Source organism: Folsomia candida, unplaced genomic scaffold (genome assembly GCF_002217175.1).
Source record: "Folsomia candida strain VU population unplaced genomic scaffold, ASM221717v1 Fcan01_Sc001, whole genome shotgun sequence".
In the NCBI taxonomy this organism is placed as follows: domain Eukaryota; kingdom Metazoa; phylum Arthropoda; class Collembola; order Entomobryomorpha; family Isotomidae; genus Folsomia; species Folsomia candida.
Genome location: NW_019091193.1, coordinates 15,987,143 through 16,009,270, shown reverse-complemented (window position 1 = coordinate 16,009,270; position 22,128 = coordinate 15,987,143). Strand labels below are relative to the sequence as shown.

The following is a 22,128-nucleotide window of genomic DNA, read 5'->3' as shown; positions in this document are numbered from 1 at the left end:
CTATGTTTGTTTATTTATTCAATTGATATAAATTCTAGTTTAATGCATAAAAATATGCATACAGTATAATGAAACATGTGTATGAATACAAAATTTATTAATAATACTCATTTCCTCTAGTTTATAATGTTATATATTTTTAGTAAGTAACTATAATTCGGTACTGATTTCATGTGCAGTTGTTGACATGGTCTGCTTTTTAACAACTTTCTGTGGTAGTTCTGGGGATGATGATCCATGTTTAACCTGAAAATGATAAACGTTTTTTATTGTCTAGAATTCTGAGCTGTAGTCCCACGTAAATACAGAAAGCCAAAAAATCGTCCAGTATTTTGTGTATGTAAATGTACCTATGTATATATGCTCGATTAGATGGTAACAGAGAAGCTAGAAATTTGACAGGAAGGCGAAGAAGAGTCGTTGTTGAAAAAATAGATGTCACAAGGATAATAGATCTGAAATAATAACAGGAGTAAAGTTGTTTGTACAAATATATACTTTTTTTACAGAATTTGTTGAATATGAATATGAGCATGTACGAATGTGACGTGCGACAAAGCGTGGAAACATTATGTACGCGTGGTGTACCTATCGTGCGTGAGGATGGGAGGTGAGAAGTTGTTGGGTTATTTAATTCATGTGTAAGGAAAGGCTTCCAGGGGAATGGGTCAAAGGACTACAAATACAAGGACACATAAATTACAAGGATAATAAGCAGTGTGATGGGACGACGGCGATGAGGTAGTTGAATTACGTACATATTATGTGCAGTAGTTTTGTGCTAGAGACGCGTGCGTGTGCTAGTGACCAAGGGCGTTAAAATCATTTCAAGACTAGACGATCTACTGTGCGTCGTCCCTCGCTGTTGCGTTGCTGCCTCACCGCTGCTGCTGACGTGCCTTCCGGATGACGATGGGGGGACATTTACCGTACAAAAGTCACCTCGTCCTCCACCATTTCGTGTTACAGCGGACGAGTTGGAGGGGGTTTCGACGGGGATGGGCATGGGAGGGATTTGGATGACTTGCTTAAATTTCTCGATCGGAATAAACTGGTGAATCTTTGGGTCAACTGGCTTCCTTGGACGCCTATCCAGTGTCATTGTCCTTCGGTCGGGAAGAGCGTGGTGGTTTGTCATATGAGTAAAATTCGTTGGCGGACCCAATAACTGTTCAATTTATAAATGATCAAAACTAACATTTGAATTACATTAAATTTCGTAAAGACATACAAATTAGTTATTACATATTAGACAGGTTGAGGGATCATGGAATCAGAGTTACAATATGTGAGTAATATTTAGTTTAGTACATATAAATAGTTGTATCAGTTAATAAATTTTTACGCTACATTGCACTACAGTTTAAATAGAAGTAAAAATAGTTAAATTGTTAAGAGTAGTGGAAGGCTCAAGAATTAAATCCAAATGGCGAGAAAGCAGCATTATTGTTGTGACATTCATATTATTATATTATTTACATTAAAAGCATTATGCAAGGATTTATCCAATGCAAAATCATGCAATTTATTAGATGCTTATTAGATGTCATGCTAGAGTATTTTTCAGTATAAATTGGTTACCCAGTTTTGTTGCATCTCATGTCCGTTCCAATATCTAGCCGGCTGACTTGGATGAGATGTATTTCCGACATTATTTTGAGAATCTGTTTGGTCCTTTGAACCACGTCGTGGCAAAGTATACCCCAAACTGCTGAATGTCTCGCTTCTGAGTTGTAATTTTAAAAAATATATTTGTGTTTATGAAACTTTTAAAACGAAATAAGAATGCATGCATCACAAAAAAATAAAAACGAAGCCAACTAACTTGTAGTACTCGTGATGATCTGTTCCAAGACCAGAGTCGCTGTTTTGAGAATCCACTTTCTGGCTGTCGGGCGACTCTGAGGGCGATGGATGATGTATGTCATTGGCTTCATCGCAGTTGAACAACATTATGGGATTTCTTTGACGGCCTGCAGTGCCTAACTTGGCAGAATTTAAGTCATCAAACCCCTTATTGATTGAAGCTTTCGTCATGTTTTGGGCCACCACTTTACTTGGAGGCGGAGGGACTACGAAACCTTGGTTGGAATAAGTTTTTGGTGAAGCTGGAGTCAGTTGTTGTCGTCCATTAAAGCTTAAATTTGTTTAAATTCTGGTCAGTCAAGTTGCTATTATATTTGCATAATTATTAACTTGTTATAGTTAAAAACCTCGATTTGAATGCAGGCGATTTGGTAGAAGCTGAAGAAGTTGAAGAAATCGGGTTCACTGAGTCTGAGACGCTTAGAGAATCGATTCCCTGACTATTTGAGGACGTTGGAGGTGTGTACGGGGGAGGTGGACTATCGCCAGCAGCGCTCGGTAGCTCAGATTTTGACATCGAGGCCGAGTTTCTGATTATTTATTATTACTTTTATTCTCAAGCAATTTAAATCAAAATAAATGACCTAAGTAAATCTAATTATGAATTATAACAAAAGTGTGAAACTTACTCAGCCGTGTTTTGTCTCAAAGTATGAGAACGGTTACTTTTTATACTGTTGTAGCGAATTTTACTGGTTTTTAGGGCACTATTATTAGTTTCAACTTTGACGTATGGAATATCTTCCGGCATTCCAACTGGGTCAATTAAGTGGAAATCAATGTGCTTCTTTAGTTCGTCTGGGAGTCTTTCTTTAGGCGACTTTGACCTAGAGTTTTAGCAGTGTTGCATTTAATGTAATTTTTTCAAGCGTAATTTTATAAGTACACGTACAACATGTATTTAGATATTCTATTTACATATGTACTATGTAAGTAAATTGTGATATTGAGTGGCATGCGAGCGATGGGGAACTTGTATTACCTGTGCCTCCTATGTCGTCGTTTATTTGAATACGACATCTCGGACTCCGTTTCCAATCCACTGTTTGCGTACCCAGACTTCCTTGTGGTCGCAACGCTGGATGTGGCCGTAGTCTTTGCTGCACAAACAACGGCCGCTTGTTGTACAGCAGCCCCAACTGCGGCTTGTTTCTTTTGGGCTTCCTTCCATTGAACTTCCGAATTTACCAGTTCATACTTTCCACTGCTGTGTCTATATTACAGGATTAATTGCAAATTAATAATCTCTTTTTCAATTGTTTCACCACTTCAATTTGATAACCGATATATACCGATGTCGATGTCTGTGTTTATGTCGATGACAATTTTCGGATTCGGAACCAGAATTTTCTTTTCGAGAAGAACTCTTGTGTCTTCGCTTGCTGTGATGAGAAGAACGCGAAATCTCACTGTGGGAAATAAATAACGTAGCTTGACATTTTACATGGCATAGTTGATGGTAAATCATTTAGAATTTTCTGCACAAGACAATTTATCTTTGCTCATTTCTGTTCGCTCTACTGAAGTCAATACAATCGAGAAATATTTGTTCATATCATGTCCAGGCACCATTCTTTACCTTTCATTGTCTGAATTTTTTCGACTTCGGCTATGTCTATGTCTGAAAATATCATTGTATCATTGGATTGCTATCATTGGATAACATTTTGCATATATGTAATATTGAATCACGTTAAAATATTACCGACGATGAGACCTTGAATCCACTGAACTATTACTTTCCGCACTAGCCGATCGCTTTCTGTCTTTTGAATATTCTCGCTGACGTTCCCTTTCCCGATCCCCATGCATGTTTCCCCCAACTCCGGCCGACCTAACAGATCTGGAAATGAATACAAATTGTACTCTCCCACTGATATGTTTGCATCTGTTTTCTTAATTTTGTCATCGCATTTATCCAAGTAATTTGGGGTTTGTAATTATGTATGTGTGTAAATATATAGAAAATTAACAATTGAGTAAAGTTTTGCGTTCGTGCTGTAATTGATACAGAGAGTGACTTGGTTTGACTAAAATTCGGATATACAGCCATCAAAATATACCTTGGACTTGGGACTGAATATGCGGATTTTGTTGTCGTAGTGTGGGGGGCAGGCCAGGGTGCGCTTCTCACGCTTCTTGGCGAATCCGCTCTTGTCATTTGAGCCATGGAATTGGTTCTGTATAACGGGCTTGTGCTAAAGGAGTTTAAAAATGTGGATATTACTCGCCAGAAAAATTAATGAAGCATTGTTATGTATAAAATATTTTCCAAGTTCTCGTACGTGGAAACGGGCTGAGGAACGGATATTGTTTTATTAATCCCATTAGAATGTTGTACATCCACCACAGCGTCTTCCCTGTTTTCTGACCCTGCAACTTGAATCAAATTAACATATGAGTATATCGTTCATTGTAAAAAGAAGTGGAAATTTGTTGCATGAGAAAGTTTAAAATGCTTTGATCCCAGGCGAATTTCCTGTTGTGTCGTCGTACGTTGTGAGAGTACGAGTATGTGGAAAAATATAAGTAGCAGTGATCAAAAGAGTAACGAATGGGCGTAATTCAAGGTGAGCGTGAGAATTGCTTTATCACCGAGTTGGACTTCATCATTAAATACTTGACTATATGGACTGTGGCAAGTTCGAAAAAATTAAATGACTTTATTAATGTTTTTTCCTAACCATCATGACTGCCTTCAACCGCACGCCTTGTATATCTTCGACTTGGGGTTCGTACGAACTGTGGTTGTGCCCGGCGTCGCACGGAAGATTCACTGCGGCCACTAAAAAATTGAAATACGAACAGGGTAATTATTTATTAAGTCAGTTACCGTTAAGCTACTCATAATTGACCAAGAAGGTTACTAACCTGTCCCGAAATCGAGAATTTAGGGAATTTATCTTGTTTCCAGAATTCAGCGATGTGGGGGCAACTTGAACAAGACTGAAAAAAATTGTCTAAATTATGATATTGCTTTATAATACTACTACATGTTATTGTATGACATTGTCACATGCGACAATCCTCCTCCTCCCATCATATGGCTAATACATATAAATTAATTAAACTAACCGGAAGAATGCATGATGTTCGACTGCACATTTCCAAAGGTGCTTACAAGCTGCTCGAGACGGGAGAAAAGTGTGAAAAAAGTTAATTTAAATTAAACACAAACATTTATTTGTTATTGCATATTTTTCCGTGCTTACCCCTGGCAGACGGTGTTTCAAAACCGTAAGTTTGTTCCTCATTCTGAAATATAAACCACACATGATAAGTGCATTCTTATATAGTTTTGGTGGAATAGCAAAGTGTATATGTACATATGTATATGAAAATACTCACGCTCTTGTTCCGGACTCTGATCATAAAATATTTCCCTTTGTTGTTCAGCTTTGAAATTCTCGGCCTGTGAAGTTTATTTTGATCATAAATTTCATTCAGGTTGCATATATATGTTCCGCAATTAAACAACCGAGAAACTGTACCAGAAATAATTTCCGACTTTAGTTTTATTGCGGAGAACAATGATCCCAGACGGGGTTAGTCCAATCCAATCCAGATGATCATGTTGGTCTCCACCCTGAAAGAAAGATTATATGCATGTGATGACAAATCTGGACCACAACAACAAATGCATTAAAAATACGATTATGTGATATAATATGCACATATATAAATATATATGTATGTCCTTGTTAAGTAATAACAAACATTAAATAACGGGTGAAGAGCATTTAAAATACATTTGACTTGGATTTTGAATTCACAGGACAAAGTGAATGGTTAAATTCGGAGTTTCATAAGATCCTCCACAAAGGAATCAGGTATTTATAATTTCATAAAGGAGGTAAAAGGGTGAAGGAAGAATGAACTCCCCAACCAACGAGAGAATTATTATCCATCAAATATTCCCCCCGAAGCGATCCAGATCGAAGCCATTTGACCTCCTTCCTTGCCCAAAGCATTTAAATCTGTGGTAGTTTCCACCTAATTATACTTTGTAAAATGGGTTTCCAATGAAGGGGAAGTCAGGAACGTTGTGCGAGGGAAACTTCCATTAAAAAGTGCAGCACAAGAAAAGTTCAAACCTGTTATTACATCTTTCAAAAGTTCGCTCAGGCAATGAACGAACCATTTTATCCTTTGCCGTACGTTTTTAGAGGAAGGTTGTTAACAGCTAGGAAAAAATGGAACGAGAGACTTTACGATATCAAGTCTTCCTCTGGTGATGCGGGGTTTCTTGCGCTGGATTAGAGTTTACATGGATCATAGATCTTTTTAATTTCTTTAGTGATCACTAATATTTCATGTCGGAGTGCTCAAAGAGAAGCCGATATGAGATGGTAAATAGTTTCTATATAGCGCAGCATACATACATCCAGAGGGTGTACAGACTTATGAAAAATATAGATCATTAGAACGTTGTAACATTATTGAATCAATCGTGCATTTCTTCTTTAATTTAAATTTTGTGGGTTGCATATTTGGTATTATTATCTGAATAAAATTCTAGAGTATTTATTTCAGAAGGAAATTTCTTCAACAGAATTGTAATGTATTTAATATGTCAACACGAGCTTGGGGAGGTTGATTATTATTTACTGCGAGTAAACAAATACAAATAAAATCTGATAAATATTTAAGCCCTACAGTAAATTAAATACGCATATTCAGTCAGTAATTATCAATGGGAAACCTACATGAATGAAATTGTACTACGACCTCATCTCATGAAAATCCTTTTACACGATTGTATGCATTTCAGTATAATAAAATGAAGGATTTGTATCTGTTGTAAAACGTTAGGAAATAACTACTGTAGTGAATGGATACACAGTGCAAGGGTGTGGAGTGGTACATATGTATCAGTCAATCTTTGAAGTATTTATGGATAATGTAAAATTAGAAGAATGTGGGCAAATGACATTGCATTGCTTCAATGTTAATAAAGCAATGCATAACTACGTACGATGTCCTCCCGAATTCCTTGAGGCATACTTTGATGAGATTCCTTGACGAGTGATTTACTTCTGATTGACACATTTCAACTACGCATGTTCAACTATCTGTATTAAAGTTGTTCGCTAGCTGCCCAAAATTTGAGCAAGCAATTGAAAGTGTCACTTCCAATTTTTTTTAACCCTACTCAACTTTCCACTCAAGTTTCGTCGAATCTCAATCATTTTTATTATTTGTGTCGTAATTGGTGCCTTTAAGCTCAAATCCAAAATAAGAGAACGGGTGTCGCATCGTATCAATTATGTCTATAAGTTGTTAGTTTATGACCCCTGTGACCAGTAATTAAAACATTTGCAATCAAAATTCTGACCAAGAGGGAGTGAGCTATTGCTGTATAGGCGTATGTATAAAAAATTAAGTGCCATCACGTCGGGACAATTAATGATCAGATCAAGGCAAACATAGGTAATCAAGATTTGCTGCTGCTCTGCTTTTCAAACTTTGCCAAATTTTATCAATGTAGTGATCGATCATTCTTTTCCTCTCCAACTTTTAGTGTGTGCGAGTATGTGTTAGATATTAAAGTCTTGATGGGATTGGAAACACATTAAGATAAGAAGATAATTTGATCAGCAGAGAGCTAGTCGAAAATGGACATCGGAGTTTTTATTGCGAATCGTTAGGGGCAATTTTAAGGTGTTGAATTACATAGGAGGACGACAAACTCATAAAATGTTAAGTTACAAGTTTATCAGCCCTGCCCATTCCACGCATGAAAGATCTGTGTTGCTTATTTACGATCATTGACATGGTTCGAGCCAAATCAAATGTTATTGGAAATTGCAAGAATTAGATTATACATGCAAATGCATATACATAAGTACAAGCACACATACATTTGTTAGATGCATACATACGTAAAGTGCTACAATTACAATATCTACTTGATGTTCCATAGCCATACTATGTACAGTATTGTTACTGCAAATGTCAAGAAAGTTTTCGGGGCACACGTTGGAATGATCTATTATCTTGTTAGACCACGAATCAACAAGTTCCAGATATTTATTTGTCTAGTTTAATGGCAAAAAGCGATAAATCTTTCCCTGCGAATAAAATTCGTGAACTGATAAGTAAGGTGTTCCCATAAATATGTATAAAGTAAGGAGTGGGAAGGAGACTCATTATTTTGTGCATAGTATGCAATCCAAATTAACGGCCAGAAGTCGACGTTTCGAACCTGCATCCTCACACTCACATTGACGCTTCCCGTGATCCGCCACCTCAAAATTTCCTCCGGTACTTCCCACTCCTTACTTTATTATACCCCCACAATTTACCGTATATGCTCTCAAATATGTTCATCATACATGATATTCTACGTAAGGGTGAAATTTACTATTACATGCAGAATGTCAGTAATATTTTCATACGTCGCATTATTATCATGAAATTTTAGCAGTACGTGACGCCTAGATTTTTAACCAGGTAAGTGCATATCCAATCCAAATATAAGGAAGTTGTGGCCTGCTTACCATCACGATGTGCAGGTCGACACCATACATCTCAAGCCATTTGACTTTTTCCAAGTAATTAATCTCTGCAACGGCAGGTACCTGACCTCTGCAACATAATGTATAATCATTAGTTAATTGCATCACTTACTCGGAAATTGTAATTAAATATGACAATGACTTTGGTTTGAATTGACAAAAAGTAGCTCGTGCATGAAAAAGGTGGATGGTTTAACAGTTTTCGGTAGGATCGTGCAAAAGTGAGAATTGAAACACAGATTTTTAGATAACAAGCTTTTAAACGGCGATTTTAAAGCCAAAGCGTTTTAATAATATAGTAGTTACCCAAAACTCTTGTGTAGTTCAGTTATGGAGGCTTCAAGATCAGGAGACTGGTTGGACACAAAACGGAACTGAAATAGTTGAATTAATCGAGATTTAGTTTTTGAATAAAAAATAGCATTTATTACGCTGAAGAAATGGACCTGCATGTTGAAAAGACTCTTCGTTTAAAAAGTAAATGCACACATGAACAGGTACAAATGTCAAAGTGTAAAATCATATTGTTTATTCCTGGATTCGTAGCATGCATTAAACTAATGAAATTGATTTTGTAGAATGCGACTTTCACCAAAGATAAATGTAGTACACTCACGTTTTATATTATGAAATAACGCGTGTGAAAATGACTTAACTTTTTGGGAAAGTGATTCAATTGCAAGCAATACGTTGACTCAATAATTATTTTCTTACTATTATTTTATTTACATATGTATTCGAATAAAAAAACACTTATTGCTTACCTCAGAAATATAACCGGTACAATGACGTCTTGGATCATAGTCACCAAGTTCAGCTGAAATATAATAAGCATTTCAGGCATAAGCAATAATTAATAGGCTGCATAGTTCATGGTTCATAATTAAGTACGGTCATTCACTGTCCAAGGTAAATGCAAGTTAAAAAACCCTGAAGATCAATTCCTGATTCAGATTCCACAAAAAAAATCCTCGAAAAGTTCCCAACCAACTACTTTTTTGTTGTAATACAAGTCTGAACAAGCCACATAAACCAGCACAATTCTTGTCACCCAACTTCCATGTAATCCTGTGAACGGAAGAAGCAACATGGGGTCGTCGTGGGCTTCCCTCTTATTTCATGTGCATGAGCAACACAAAAAAGTCGTCGCGAAGCAAAACAATCAACAACGGCAACCAGGGTGGTTGGCTCTTCATTCGACTTTATATCATCTCATTCGAATTGTGAAAAGCCTCGTTTCAATCATTTCGACCTCATGAGATTTCAAAACCACTAGAACGGTTCAGCCTTGTGAGAATTAAACATTGTTCCAGGCATGAATTATTTCAAATGAGTCTGCTCCTATCACATTAAAATATTTTCTTTTGTATACTCTAACCAATTTTTGCTCCAAAGTACTTATAACATTATTGCATGTTATTTAATGTTGTTCAATAGATAATATTATTTGTAAAGAACAAATAGCAATTCCAAAAATAATAAAAATTGTTTAATTAGCGATCAACCTAAGCCCAAAATTTATCGAGGCAAACAATTTAATGTGTGTATCTATTATGCTCTTGTATATATTTGTATGCATGTACATGTGGGGACGAGTGTGAGATAATAATAAAGGAAACAGGTTATGTTTTCTTGACATCTTCATCTTATTACTTGTATGTCTGGATACGTATCTTGTATCACACCCGAATGCTTCCTATACACCAATTGGTTGACATTAGGTGGACCTGAAGTGTTACATGTTTAGCATTCCTGGGATTTACTACAGGTGCCAAATTCTGACTGCCAGGACACCCAGGGCACTAAATTGAATTGATACTCCTTAGTAAATATGCACGTTTCTCGCAATATGTATCTTGTAACTTCATACATAGTGTCAATATTTGTAAATCTCATGCATTCTGATTTTTGTCAATGAGGAATGTCATCGATCATTTTGAACAAGAAAATCTCTTTTTTAATTTCGTATGCAATTCCAAAAGTTTAAATTATTAGTTTTAACTTTGACATTTGCCATTCCGGAAGAAATTAGAAACTTGAGCCAATTTTTAATTGTATAAGAGCAGGGATCAATTCGTGACTGAATATCGAGTAATGAGGAAATTGATGATAAGTGAAATTAAGAATATGTGTATGCTGTAGTTTCTAAATGAAATCAATAATGTTCGCAAAATCTGTGCATTTACAGACAAGCATATTTCGAGAATTTGGTAATGATCCCCAATAGAACTTGTCAGCCATGAGTATGTGCAAGTGAAGAGATGAAATAATAAGAGTCCTCAGGTAAGACAACAGCCGAGATAATCCACGTCAAGTAAAAGTTCACTGGTCATTTATGTACACGTTTCTCATGATGCACTTCACATCCCACTTACGTATGTCATATGTACCTTTCCTTACACATTACAAATAAAAAATGAAGTGAACCATCCTTAAATCGCACCGTATTGCATTGGTTGTCAACATTCAATCTTAATAATTGTCCCTTTATGGGCAATAATATTAATTTCAAGAGAGCCATTTTAAAATGGATGTTAACTGTTTGGCCGATCGCACAATTATGATGGCTGTGATTATTTTCTTATTAACAAACTTTTGCGAAAAGCCTTCAATGCAGCCAGTAATATAATTCGTTGAATGGTACATGCAAGTATTACTAGAGTGTGGGTATATATTTATTAGGCATGCAAATATATTAAAATGTACAGTAAATAAGCCAGTCACGATTTTAAAGTCATACATCTGTCCTATGGACGAGCATATGTACATGCATGCGTAAGTACCAAAGGATTCATTCATTCGGTCGTATGAGCTAATTTTGATTTTGAGCTAATTGAAAATCCCATAAAATATGATCTTTGACTTGTCTGTCCTCCCACCAATTACGAGGTAATAAAATGAAGCTTTCCTCTCGCATTAAAATCAGATCAAATGACTTTTATTGCAGCAACCAATAATGTCGCAACAAAATTGATCAAGAAATTTTACGAGGTGTTCAGCAATACTTTTTTTTGTTGTAAAACATAAGGTAATATTCAGAAATGGAATACCCCTTATTTATTTCTGTGAATTTTAATCTTACTGATTCCATGAAGTTTTTTTACAATATATATACAACCATTGCAATTGAGATGGTCAACCTGTTATATTTTACGATGATGTAGGCGTTTTTTACAGATTGACGTGAATGTGTATGTACATTCTATCCTGTGTACATATGTACCCACTTATGTATGCACAGTAATACTCTTAAAACGCTATCTAATTTCCTCTAAGATTTTAATTTAGTACAAGTACATTACGTGTATATGTAGCTCTCATTTTTTCTCATTTAACAACCTTATGTAATTTTTAAAAAACTATTACATTGAACGGCATAGGCGCACAACTCGGCTGCAAGATCAAATGGTACCGGCAATCTATAACATAAATCCAATGATATATTAAAATATGGCGGCTATCTATGTATTTGCGAATAATGTACGTAAGAGTCAGTCCTTACCTTCCTTGGAGAACGTCGGATTTTATTTGAAGATAGAATTGGTACCTGAGGATAAAAAAGTAGTCATACATAGTTAACATTTTTAATTACGACATAATTATCTTCAATTAGGTCATCTTCAAATCTTCAAGTTAATTAAGCTTAATTTAGTGAGCGAAATAGGCTATTTGTCAAATTCTGTCCTAAAGTCTGAATAGCTAATAAGACTGAATCGTGCACACATGCACAGGTTTAAAATAAATATGGATGCATCAGAGATATATGTAAGAATGTATTTATGTAGTGTTTCGACTAATAATGTACGATAATTTTAATCTGATATTACATGAAGCGTGTTGAAATATATTTTATAAAGGTTGACAAAACTGTGAGAAATAATATTTAATTTTTTAACATGTTTAAATGAGTTTTGTCCTTTCTCGGTGACAGAATAGGATAGGCTGAGGCTGGGAAGGACAGAAGCCACAAACCCTGCATGATGGAATGAGAAGTGGTTAAGATTTTGAGATAGAAATTTCAAATACGTATGTACGTGATTACTTGTGTTAATATTTTTCTCATTCAGAGGCTAGAGCCAGCTCAGGTTTATTAAGATGTTGATTTGTCCCTAAAGCTATGTTGAGTTATTTGGCAACAGTCACTTGTGTCTGACATTTACACATCCTTTCCCAAGTTTCCCAAGTAATTAGTTTGCAACTCATACGTACGAGGAGAAAATCAAGGAGTGGAAATTAAATGAGGATTTTTTATCGGAATAACATAACTGCACCATTGTCTTTACACTTTACTGAATAAATGTGCATATTTAATTCTTCTTCCTTCCCTTATAAAATGGTCGTCTTCAAGAATCTTACACGAAACCCTCAATTCATGCGTGTGATAAATGTGCACAAAAACTAATGTGACAATTTATACACTAAATATTTTGGCTAACCAAAATCCAAATCGTGGTTCATGTGGCTAACTTTTTTGTGGTGCAGCCGAATATTGTGACAGCTCGTTATTTATGCTACATTTATCGTGCACGATCTTCGTTCATAATCAGGAACAAACTCCAGGTGCAAATTCTCAAGCACTTCCTTCGCAGTCATTGCAATAATCTCATTCTTATGAGTTTGCACTGCATAATATAAAATATAAGTATTTCGTTATGCTAGTGGTTTAGTAAAATGAATTCGAACTGGTTATAGTGTAATACAAATGACTAGAATGAAACCACGTTAACTACCTGGCATTATACAAGACGCATGACATTATTCACCGATATGATTATGATCTTGTACAAAAACCACGTAAAGCTTTGTGATTTCAAGTCAAAATATAATTTGGAATTAAGTTATAAAACTGTAGCCGTTGTGAATATTTATTTTTGTCATATATTTGTAATTTTTCTTAAAAATCACTTTGACTTACCGAGTAATTTCTTCCAGTAGTTTGCATGGATCTGCAGCGTAAAATTTGACCCCAAAATAAAATGTGTAGGGTTCGGTATCTGAAATTTCAATTTAATTTGTAAACAAGTTTCGGAAGCCTGGGAGTATATTTCACATCCTGGTATGTTTGTGGTAATTTGTGAATTAGTTTATGAGAGAACTCACAGAACAAATATTTAAATTTTACAAGGAAAGAAACAAACCACTGTTGTTCACAGTAATAATCGTAAAACATTATTATCTTGTTGGTGCAAATTGTTTGTGTGATGCTGATATTTTGACGAAGACGATACAAACATGCTTAAAGATATCTACATGTCTGACGAACAGGCCACTTTTATCAACAGCATAATATCTGCCAAGACTTAAATATTTGGAATGTTGTGCACTGACAACTGAGTGGAATAAATGTGTCAATATTTCACGTAATTGAAAAAAATGCATTGTTTACTGGAATGTACACTAGGTTTGCATTTGCATGCCATAAGGATGGCAATTTTAACCGGTGAAAAGCTAAAGCATACAGATGGTAAAATGACAAAGGAGTCATCAAATCAAGTAACTGCGGTTTTGTGCTAGTAAAACAAGGAAACAATGGGATAATAATAACTCATTAAGATTTGCTGACAGAATGTCTGGGTAACATACTAACCAACTTCTACATAAGTTAGTCATACAAGAAATTATTTGAATAAAAACGGAATGATCCATCCTGATTACAGTCACGTATGTATGTAGAGAACAATTCATCAACAGATTCTTTTCTTCCTAATTGCACCTGCAAATAATGGTGATACAATGACCAATAATTCTAATTGAGATGAATGGGAGGTGTTGCAAACATAAATATTACCGAGATTTCTATATGTGTATTATTCAAAGTTTGCTAATTCAATTTCTCACCCTACTCGAAATAAGAACACCAATGCGTGCGTATTTATTTATATGTGTCACTCAGCAATGCTATCAGTAACACTGATATTTAAAGAAATTGAAATATCATTCTATTAAATCATTAGCTAGACTTGTATTACTTTGACTTTGAAATGCATTTATGCAAATCATGGTTTATTCAAAAGTAGAATATACACAACTCGAAACTCGAACACAAACAAAGATCACTATTCTCAATTTTGGATTCAAATAAATATCTGTGTCAGATCTCGGCATGATGGTGGCGTTAGCCCCTCGCTTTACTTTACTCCTAATTTCATAAATGTGGACTTTTTTCCTTCAGCAAATGAAAATGTATTGTGGAAATGTGGAATGTTTGCAGAAAACAATGTTAATGTTGGCGAAAATATTGCAATAAGACCTCTTTTACTGTGATTTATATCCCCACATCCAAGTTAAGAAAACATTTTTTATGACACTATCAAATTCACTTACCTTCAAGTTGCTTGATTATTTTCTTCCCCGGATCTAGCCAGTTCTGCAAATATCAAATTACAACCATTATATTTTTGTTATTTTTGTATTTTCATTCATTTTTGAATCTTTTACATACATGAGGATAACAGAAATTATATAGTTAAGGATCTGAACAAAATTAAATATTTTAAACACGATGGACGGGTTTGCTTGAATATGTTCCTACATGTACGTTGATATTTCGTGGGCAGATTGAATCACATTACAAGATTGGTATTACTATTGTGGTGCGTTGTGTTGTTATATTTTGTAGTAAAAATTAATGAACTTTTGTAATGAAGTAGACAGTGGGTGAAACGAGCTGTCATTTGGGGAGAGACCAAATAACATTCAATTTATAATTCTTTCATGGTCAAGCATCGCAACTAATTAATTAATTTTTTGGTGAGATATAGTTTTTGAGATGCCAAGATGCAATACTTCATATCCAATCCTGGCTCTAATGGTTGAACAATTTTGAAAGAACGTCCTCTGAATTTATATGAACAAATTAAATGTATTTTATGATATCTTCACTAACTCAGCTTCGTAGGACTTGATTTTTACTTTGCAGCACGTGGTAGTAACGAGATTTGCAACTTTTATGTAACACAGAAGTTGATTTTTTAGCTAGATAGTAGCAAAATGTTATCCGGATTCCGGACTATTTAGTGACTGACTCATCTTGAAATAAAAATCAGAAATAGCAACAAATGATAGAAAATAATTAAATATTTGTGCAACGTCTTCAATAACTCACAAAAAATGTTCTTTACATCACCATAAAAGTACTGGCATTCATTGAAATTCTTGCAATTCTTGTCACATATTTTTAAAGACCTAGAAGTTAAAATTTGGAAACATTTGTGTAATGCACATTTTCTAGTACGCGTTATCCAACAAATAATTCGTACAGTGTGTAAAATCCTGAGTTAATTTGTGCAATTATTGAAAACCTCATTTATGCAATTCAAATTACCCTTGCTTCATAGTTAAAAATAGCAACAATAGTCATGTAATTATTATCAAAGACGATCGTAATGATATTATTTGGCTAAGGTTACTTCTGCTCATTGTGCCCGCGCCCACTTTATCAAAACTAAACTCTAGCAGTGAACAATTATTTAATTGTGGTTATACCGTTGGCCCAATCAGCTAGAATTTCAATCATTAAGTTACTACGCATGATGAGATAGACTAATCTGGTTTAAGACCAACTCTGGCTGAGTAAATAAACACTGATTACAAGATTAGCCCTGGCCTAGTCATACATAAATAAGTACATCGACAGACATATTGGAATGATGAAATTCATAGGTGCATGAATTAGAGCTTAAATTGTATAATAAAAATTGTATTTTTAAATTATCACGACGTTTCATGAATTACACTTACATGCACACGTTGAACAAGTACAAGCCCCTGCTGATAATTGGGAGAATTTACATTCATGAGATTTGGTATTCAATGTTCGCCCATTTATTATTATTGTCGGAATACGTGCAACTACAAAGTCGTGCCTTATCGTGACCTACGGTTTGTCATCATTGAATAAATAAGAAGTATTACATAGTGCAGCCTTTGCTTACTTGTTGTCAGCCGGATGAATAATGGTTCACAATTTTTACTAAATGAAAGCGGACAAGATTCACAGTTTATTTCGACCTATGATGACAAACACTTGGCGAAATTTCGACAGTATTATTCTCTTAATTTATTATGAACTATGAGTATTTATGGTCCATCCTACTCAAAAATTGTGCCTCCTTCGCATCCTCCTTGCCTTGTCTGACAATCTCTATTTATTAATAAATACTCATTGACCACCCCGCAAAGAACATCCTTCTGCCTTGCTTGAGGACAAAATTTGACTGCAAAAACAGGTCCAATTTTACAAACCATTTATCACATGAAGCGACTAATCAGGATAGGATCTTTTCTGTAATATTCTCGACGGGTTGGAACAGAAGCTAGCTTAATTGCTTTGAAATTTTGTACTTTGTGAATGGGATGAAGCAGATTGATGTATGATTGTCGTCGTAGTGTAGTGTAAAACGCCTTCAATTACAAAACAAAATGAAGTTGAAGTGCTAATTTTTCATGAATCATGCTCCCTTTGTTCTCTGCCAACCTTACATGGACATTCAGCAAATAAATTAAATTTCAAAGAATCAGTGAAAAAGAAGGCGCACTTAATTAAAAAGTAAAATTATCGAAAGGCCACTTGCCTTTGCTATCTTAATTATTGTAATTAAGATGAGGTTCATGATTGTGGCACAGAGATTTCGTCAGATTTCGCAGTTAAGTACTCATGAGTTGCCAGTGTGAGAGGTAAGTAAATGAGTCAATTTAATTATTGTGCCACCAACACAATAAATTAGATCTCTAGTTAATTGACATACAATAATAAGTGCATTCTTACCGTTTGTCCTGTATTATCGATAAATCGTAAGCCGAAGTACGCCGTCTCAATAAGATTCAAGTGCTTAAATGTATTGTCCAACAGCTCCTGTCCATTTGATGTGCTCTAAAATTCATAAAAATGCATTGATTAGTCATCATTACATGCACATACACATATACTTTAAGCAATGCAAGAATAGTTTTTAAGCATGTTCAAGCTGAGAGCGCAATAAATTTGAAAGTCGACGTAGTCACATAATTAGACTAATTCATTTGTCCTGACAAAATGAAATTTCACTTTCTGTTAATTTAAAGTACAACCTCGCACTAGCTAAATACTTAATGTCACAATAACAACAAAATGAAAATATTGTCAAATGACATAGGTTTAAGCCTTTAAAATCCAAGCAGCTAATAGTTTGATTGTTACATGTGAAAAATGTGAAAATGGATTTAATTCAGTTTCTCATTATTATAAGCTTGCCACGAGGATAACCTAATTCCATGTAAATGTGTACATGCAGAAATTCTCAACATTGATTTTATTTTATTTTCAATCATCAAAACTTATAAAATACTAGACAAATTTAAATAAAGTGAAAATTGAACAGTATTTCTGAAATCTGAGACTTTTCACAACGGCTATTGAAAGGCATTACAAGTCATTACAGAATATTCATCAAAAGTGTGGCGTCCTGACGTAAAAGGAGTCGACCGAAGAAAAAGATTAACAATGAGTTGTCCTTCATTTAATACATACAAATCTCATCAACTGCAATTTGTATACGTATGTATTTACCTCCGCAGGATTGTGCAGGTAAAAGCCTGAGATGATTAAAAAGAACGTACGTACATACGTTAACAAAAGCTCATTTTTACAGAATTGGACCGAGAAGAATCTAAATGTAATGCAATATAAAGCAATTCAATATTTTTCGGGGGTGCACGGTGGGACGCTAAAATGATATAAAAAGTCTGAATCCTAAAAATTTGTGACCAAATTTATTTCGCCCATATTTATGCAGGTTGTTGTTTTTAACTGAAAAAAATTTCCTTGTGTTTTCAATGCACAATTTTTTAATGTACAAGTTCATTTAAAATCCAATATTTGCATAAATTAGTGTAATCTCGAATACCAAATTACTAAAATTAATTTAACTCGTATGGTTCGATTGTATTATGATTACAGAAAATCATGTCAAGATACACCTTTATTTTCTTATGAATTAGCGAATTATGTTTTTTAAACCGTGTTTTAAACTCGGAAAATTATGTAGGTTTGCCATTCTCACTTTCTTTCCTCACGTTCTAAAAAATTAGCATGATTTCTTTTTGTCAACAAACTGGTCGACCATCCCCTAATCTAATTAGTATGATCATGAATTTACTCGGCTCACTTTTTAAGCTTGCCATTTTTACTACGTTGGCAAAATCTAGCAATTTTGGACTTTCAGCGTCAAAGTTTATCTTGAAATTATAGGAATCTGCAAACAAACAAAGCGTAGTCCAAGGAGTCCATAGTGTCCGAGTATTTGATGATGAAAGTTTCATTCATGTATGTGAGATATGTTTGTCTGAAGTCATTCACGCCAACTAAGGAGATTATATCGTCACAATTCTTAATCAAATCAGTTCCATTGTTTTGCCGCAGGGGTTGAATTAGAAATCAGATACGCGTTGAACACCATCAAACCAAACTAACGCTTCGCATTCATTTGTGCGTGTGACAAGTACTGTTATTACGATCACTATTTGTTGGCTTAACAAATCATGAGTGTATCAAATAACAAAATTAACCAATGCGGACAGGCCGCCGTTCATAATTCCTGCGACCAAAGTTTTCTCTTCCTTCGTCGTTGTTGCCTTCGTTATTGGGGGTTGTAACTGGAATGATCAGAATGCACGAAATAATTTGATTCGTTAATCCAACCGAACAGTATTTTATTTGAATGCCCAACTACGTACACAGGTTCCTAGACAGCCATGCACAATGCAGCCTCACTGCGAGAACAATGATTGGAATTACACAGCTTTCTCGCTTCATTTTCCTGCAGTCACATTGATATGGACGATCATGTCAATTTGTGAAACTACTTTACGGTCTCGAAAGGCGTCGAGGCACTCCCCATTTTATTATGTTGCACACAACATTGTGTCATTAGACGTAATTTTCAGCACATGGAGTGTTCATAATTCAATCATTATGAATAATAATTATTATTATGATGCAAATTTGTATTTCTTTGTTTGTAAAAGTAATTTACGATAATTACTGCCAAAATTTGCAAAGAAAATTTGAGACAATTTAGGCGTTTAAAAAATGAAAGTGAGCAGGAGCACATGCACAAATAGATAAATAGCTGATTCAGCGGATTGGTCAAATCCATTGATTTTTATCGTTGGGTTCAATTATGGACAACATATAGCATATTCTCCTTTGTCGTTCAGCGATGTATAAATATGTTAAAGGTGAACTATGTGATATATCGGTAAGCATAATGCAAGGGAGTTGAACTCGCCAAAATTATAGTATAATGGATTTGTAGGGAAAGTTTCGTTATTAGCCGTCGCTAATTTCAAAAGAAAAAGGACATGACAGGATAAAAGGTGAATTTTAGAAATATTATAATCCCCAATCTCTCAATCCCATCATTATCACTGTTGCACACAACTTCTCATTATCAATAATAAGTAGTAAATATAGCAATAATATGGATCAAAGTGAAGTCAGCGTGCCTCTCTAGCTCTCATCATCAGCTTAATGATTGAATACTTTGAGGGTACAAGTTTGCAGACGAACACCGACGACAAGGAGAGCAGCGACATCAGACAAAAGGAAGCTCTGCAACAACTGAGAGACGCCGTGCGGCCTGACATGATCTTCTCATGAGATTGCGAGCCAAGTTTTGGTGTGCCAAAGAATTGTGACCCTTCTTATTTAGAATGGACATTGTCATACTGCATGATTTTCAATAGAAGGTGTTTTCTTCTGATTCGTTCGATATCCCATTATAATTTTGCAAACTTGCACTTCCAGAGAAATCGCTGATCAAATGCTTATGCTTACAATAGGGTGGAGGGTTGGGAAATTTGAGAATGACAGACAGACAGCAACTCATTTGTCGTACCCATCCACTGGGATTAACGGATTATGCAGGATATCGATGTAATTGATCAACTTATAGTTTATTATATATGGTGGCCCAGCAGAGGAAGATGAGATGCTTGTAACAGATTGCGTTGAAAGTCCAACTGTCTATTTGTCGCTAGCATTCATTTTTTTCCTTGCACACAATTAATAAAGAAAATCTGTGACAAGCAATTTTAAACGGTTTGTGGTTGGTTGGTACGAATTTAGTAACAATGCTTTGTCAGTAAGTGCAGTGGGCTGGTCTCCAATCAATCAATATTAGATGTGCATTCACGATCAATGATACTTGTCAAAACCATCAAAAGAATCTACCGTATTGACTCGCACAAAGGTGGTGGCATTATGCGAAAATTGAATAAAAAATTAAGCATTGCGCCTTGGCACACTGAATCTGTAAAACACAATGAAGCTGAGCTGCTGTTTGAGATTTGCGTTGGATAGTGCGAGTCTGCGACTATGGTTGCCATATAATAATTGGTTTGATAAGTGAGTGAAGCCAGTGGTCAGACAGACATTATCGCTTTTCGACTCATTGTTGGAATTTCAATTCAACTCGAGAGGATTTGGTTTACAGTTTATGAAAACGTAATGATGCTTTTACTCTTATGCAACATTTGATGGTTATTGATTCAATGGCTTTTACACAGCCATTATAATCACCATACGTAATGATTACACTCAATTATCATTGCGGTTGGCCACGGTGGTGGTTCAAGCATGTATTATGTGCAATATATTGTCCTATATCTACACAGGTAAGTAATGTAAGTACGTACGGTTCCCCCATTGGCCTAACATTCTAATGTGAGTTATTTCACAAAAAATGCGAATCAATTATTTTAAGGTTTAAAATAGACCCATGTGGGTGGGGGAGCATAAAAATATGGGTTATTGTGGTTTTTGAAAGGGGGTGTGGTGTCTGGGGGGGTTTTTATGAAATTTCAAAAAAGTCTCAAATTCCCCCCAAAACCACACCCACTTTGAAGAGAATTTAATGCTGATTAAAAAAAGCTATTATACATGCCCCTAGCTCCTATCATTCTCACGGGAAAAAATAAAACGTGGCGAAGAAACGGGAATTTTGTCCAAAATGACAATTTCGACGATTTAAAATGGCTGGCAAATTCTTAAATCGAAAAAGTAGCAGCCAATGACCTATACGTCATATACTACCCATATAGGTGTGTCTAATGACGCAACGTTTGGCTTTCGGGGGGTGGCCATTTCCGGAAACCATCACTCAAAGTTGGGCAAAATCTAGGTGACGAAAACCGTGATATGTCGAGCACTTTTGAGAGAAGCTACATGTTTCAGAGTAATAAGTAGCAATAACTGACCTGTTTCTCGTAAACTACGCTCATAAGACTGTATAATAATGTGACCCTTGCCCCACTCGAAGTTGTAGTTTTTCTAATAATTTAAGGCAAACTTGCGTCAGATGAGCGTTCCCGGAAATTGCAAAACTCGACAACTTAAAATGGCTGGCAAATTCTTAAATCAAAAAAGTAGCAGTCAATGACCTATACGCTATAAACTACCCATACAGGTGTATCTAATGACGCAACGTTTGGCTTTCGGGGGGGTGGCCATTTTAGGAAATCATCATGCAAAGTTGGGCAAAATCAAGGTTGGCGAAAAAATGAAAAAAATTTCTAAGTGTTTACATGAAAAGGGGCAAAGTGATAAAAAGTCTTAGAATTGTCTGAAACGTAAAAATCCGAGAAATCTCACAGTGCCCCAAAAATCTCACTTTACCCCAGGTTCCATATAGGTGCGTCATTAGACACACCTATATGGTAGTTTATAGCGTATAGGTCATTGACTGCTACTTTTTTGATTTAAGAA

General features: G+C 35.3%; 1 protein-coding gene across 7 annotated transcripts in view; it reads right to left on the bottom strand.

Moving 5' to 3' along the window:
• Position 1: 1 nt before the first annotated feature.
• The window catches only part of LOC110846504 (band 4.1-like protein 4), a 50,821-nt gene continuing 28,694 nt past the window's right edge, over positions 2–22,128 (bottom strand). Inside the window, exons 3-29 of one of the 7 annotated variants that reach the window (XR_004833600.1) lie at positions 17,152–17,256; positions 14,709–14,751; positions 13,300–13,378; positions 11,887–11,931; positions 11,751–11,803; positions 9,149–9,201; positions 8,691–8,758; positions 8,367–8,454; positions 5,358–5,452; positions 5,215–5,278; positions 5,079–5,121; positions 4,942–4,990; positions 4,738–4,812; positions 4,551–4,651; positions 4,152–4,245; positions 3,930–4,064; positions 3,572–3,709; positions 3,446–3,487; positions 3,159–3,275; positions 2,849–3,079; positions 2,496–2,693; positions 2,214–2,396; positions 1,826–2,137; positions 1,582–1,726; positions 759–1,168; positions 351–455; positions 211–246 (exon numbers count right to left, since the gene is read on the bottom strand). Coding sequence is in view for 5 of the 7 variants with exons in the window: in XM_022093285.2 (XP_021948977.1) it covers positions 782–1,168; positions 1,582–1,726; positions 1,826–2,137; positions 2,214–2,396; positions 2,496–2,693; positions 2,849–3,079; positions 3,159–3,275; positions 3,446–3,487; positions 3,572–3,709; positions 3,930–4,064; positions 4,152–4,245; positions 4,551–4,651; positions 4,738–4,812; positions 4,942–4,990; positions 5,079–5,121; positions 5,215–5,278; positions 5,358–5,452; positions 8,367–8,454; positions 8,691–8,758; positions 9,149–9,201; positions 11,751–11,803; positions 11,887–11,931; positions 13,300–13,378; positions 14,709–14,751; positions 17,152–17,256 (2,943 nt within the window). In the remaining 2 variants the exon portion in view is untranslated. The other 6 variants (XR_004833601.1, XM_022093285.2, XM_035846161.1 and 3 more) reach the window with 6 other exon arrangements.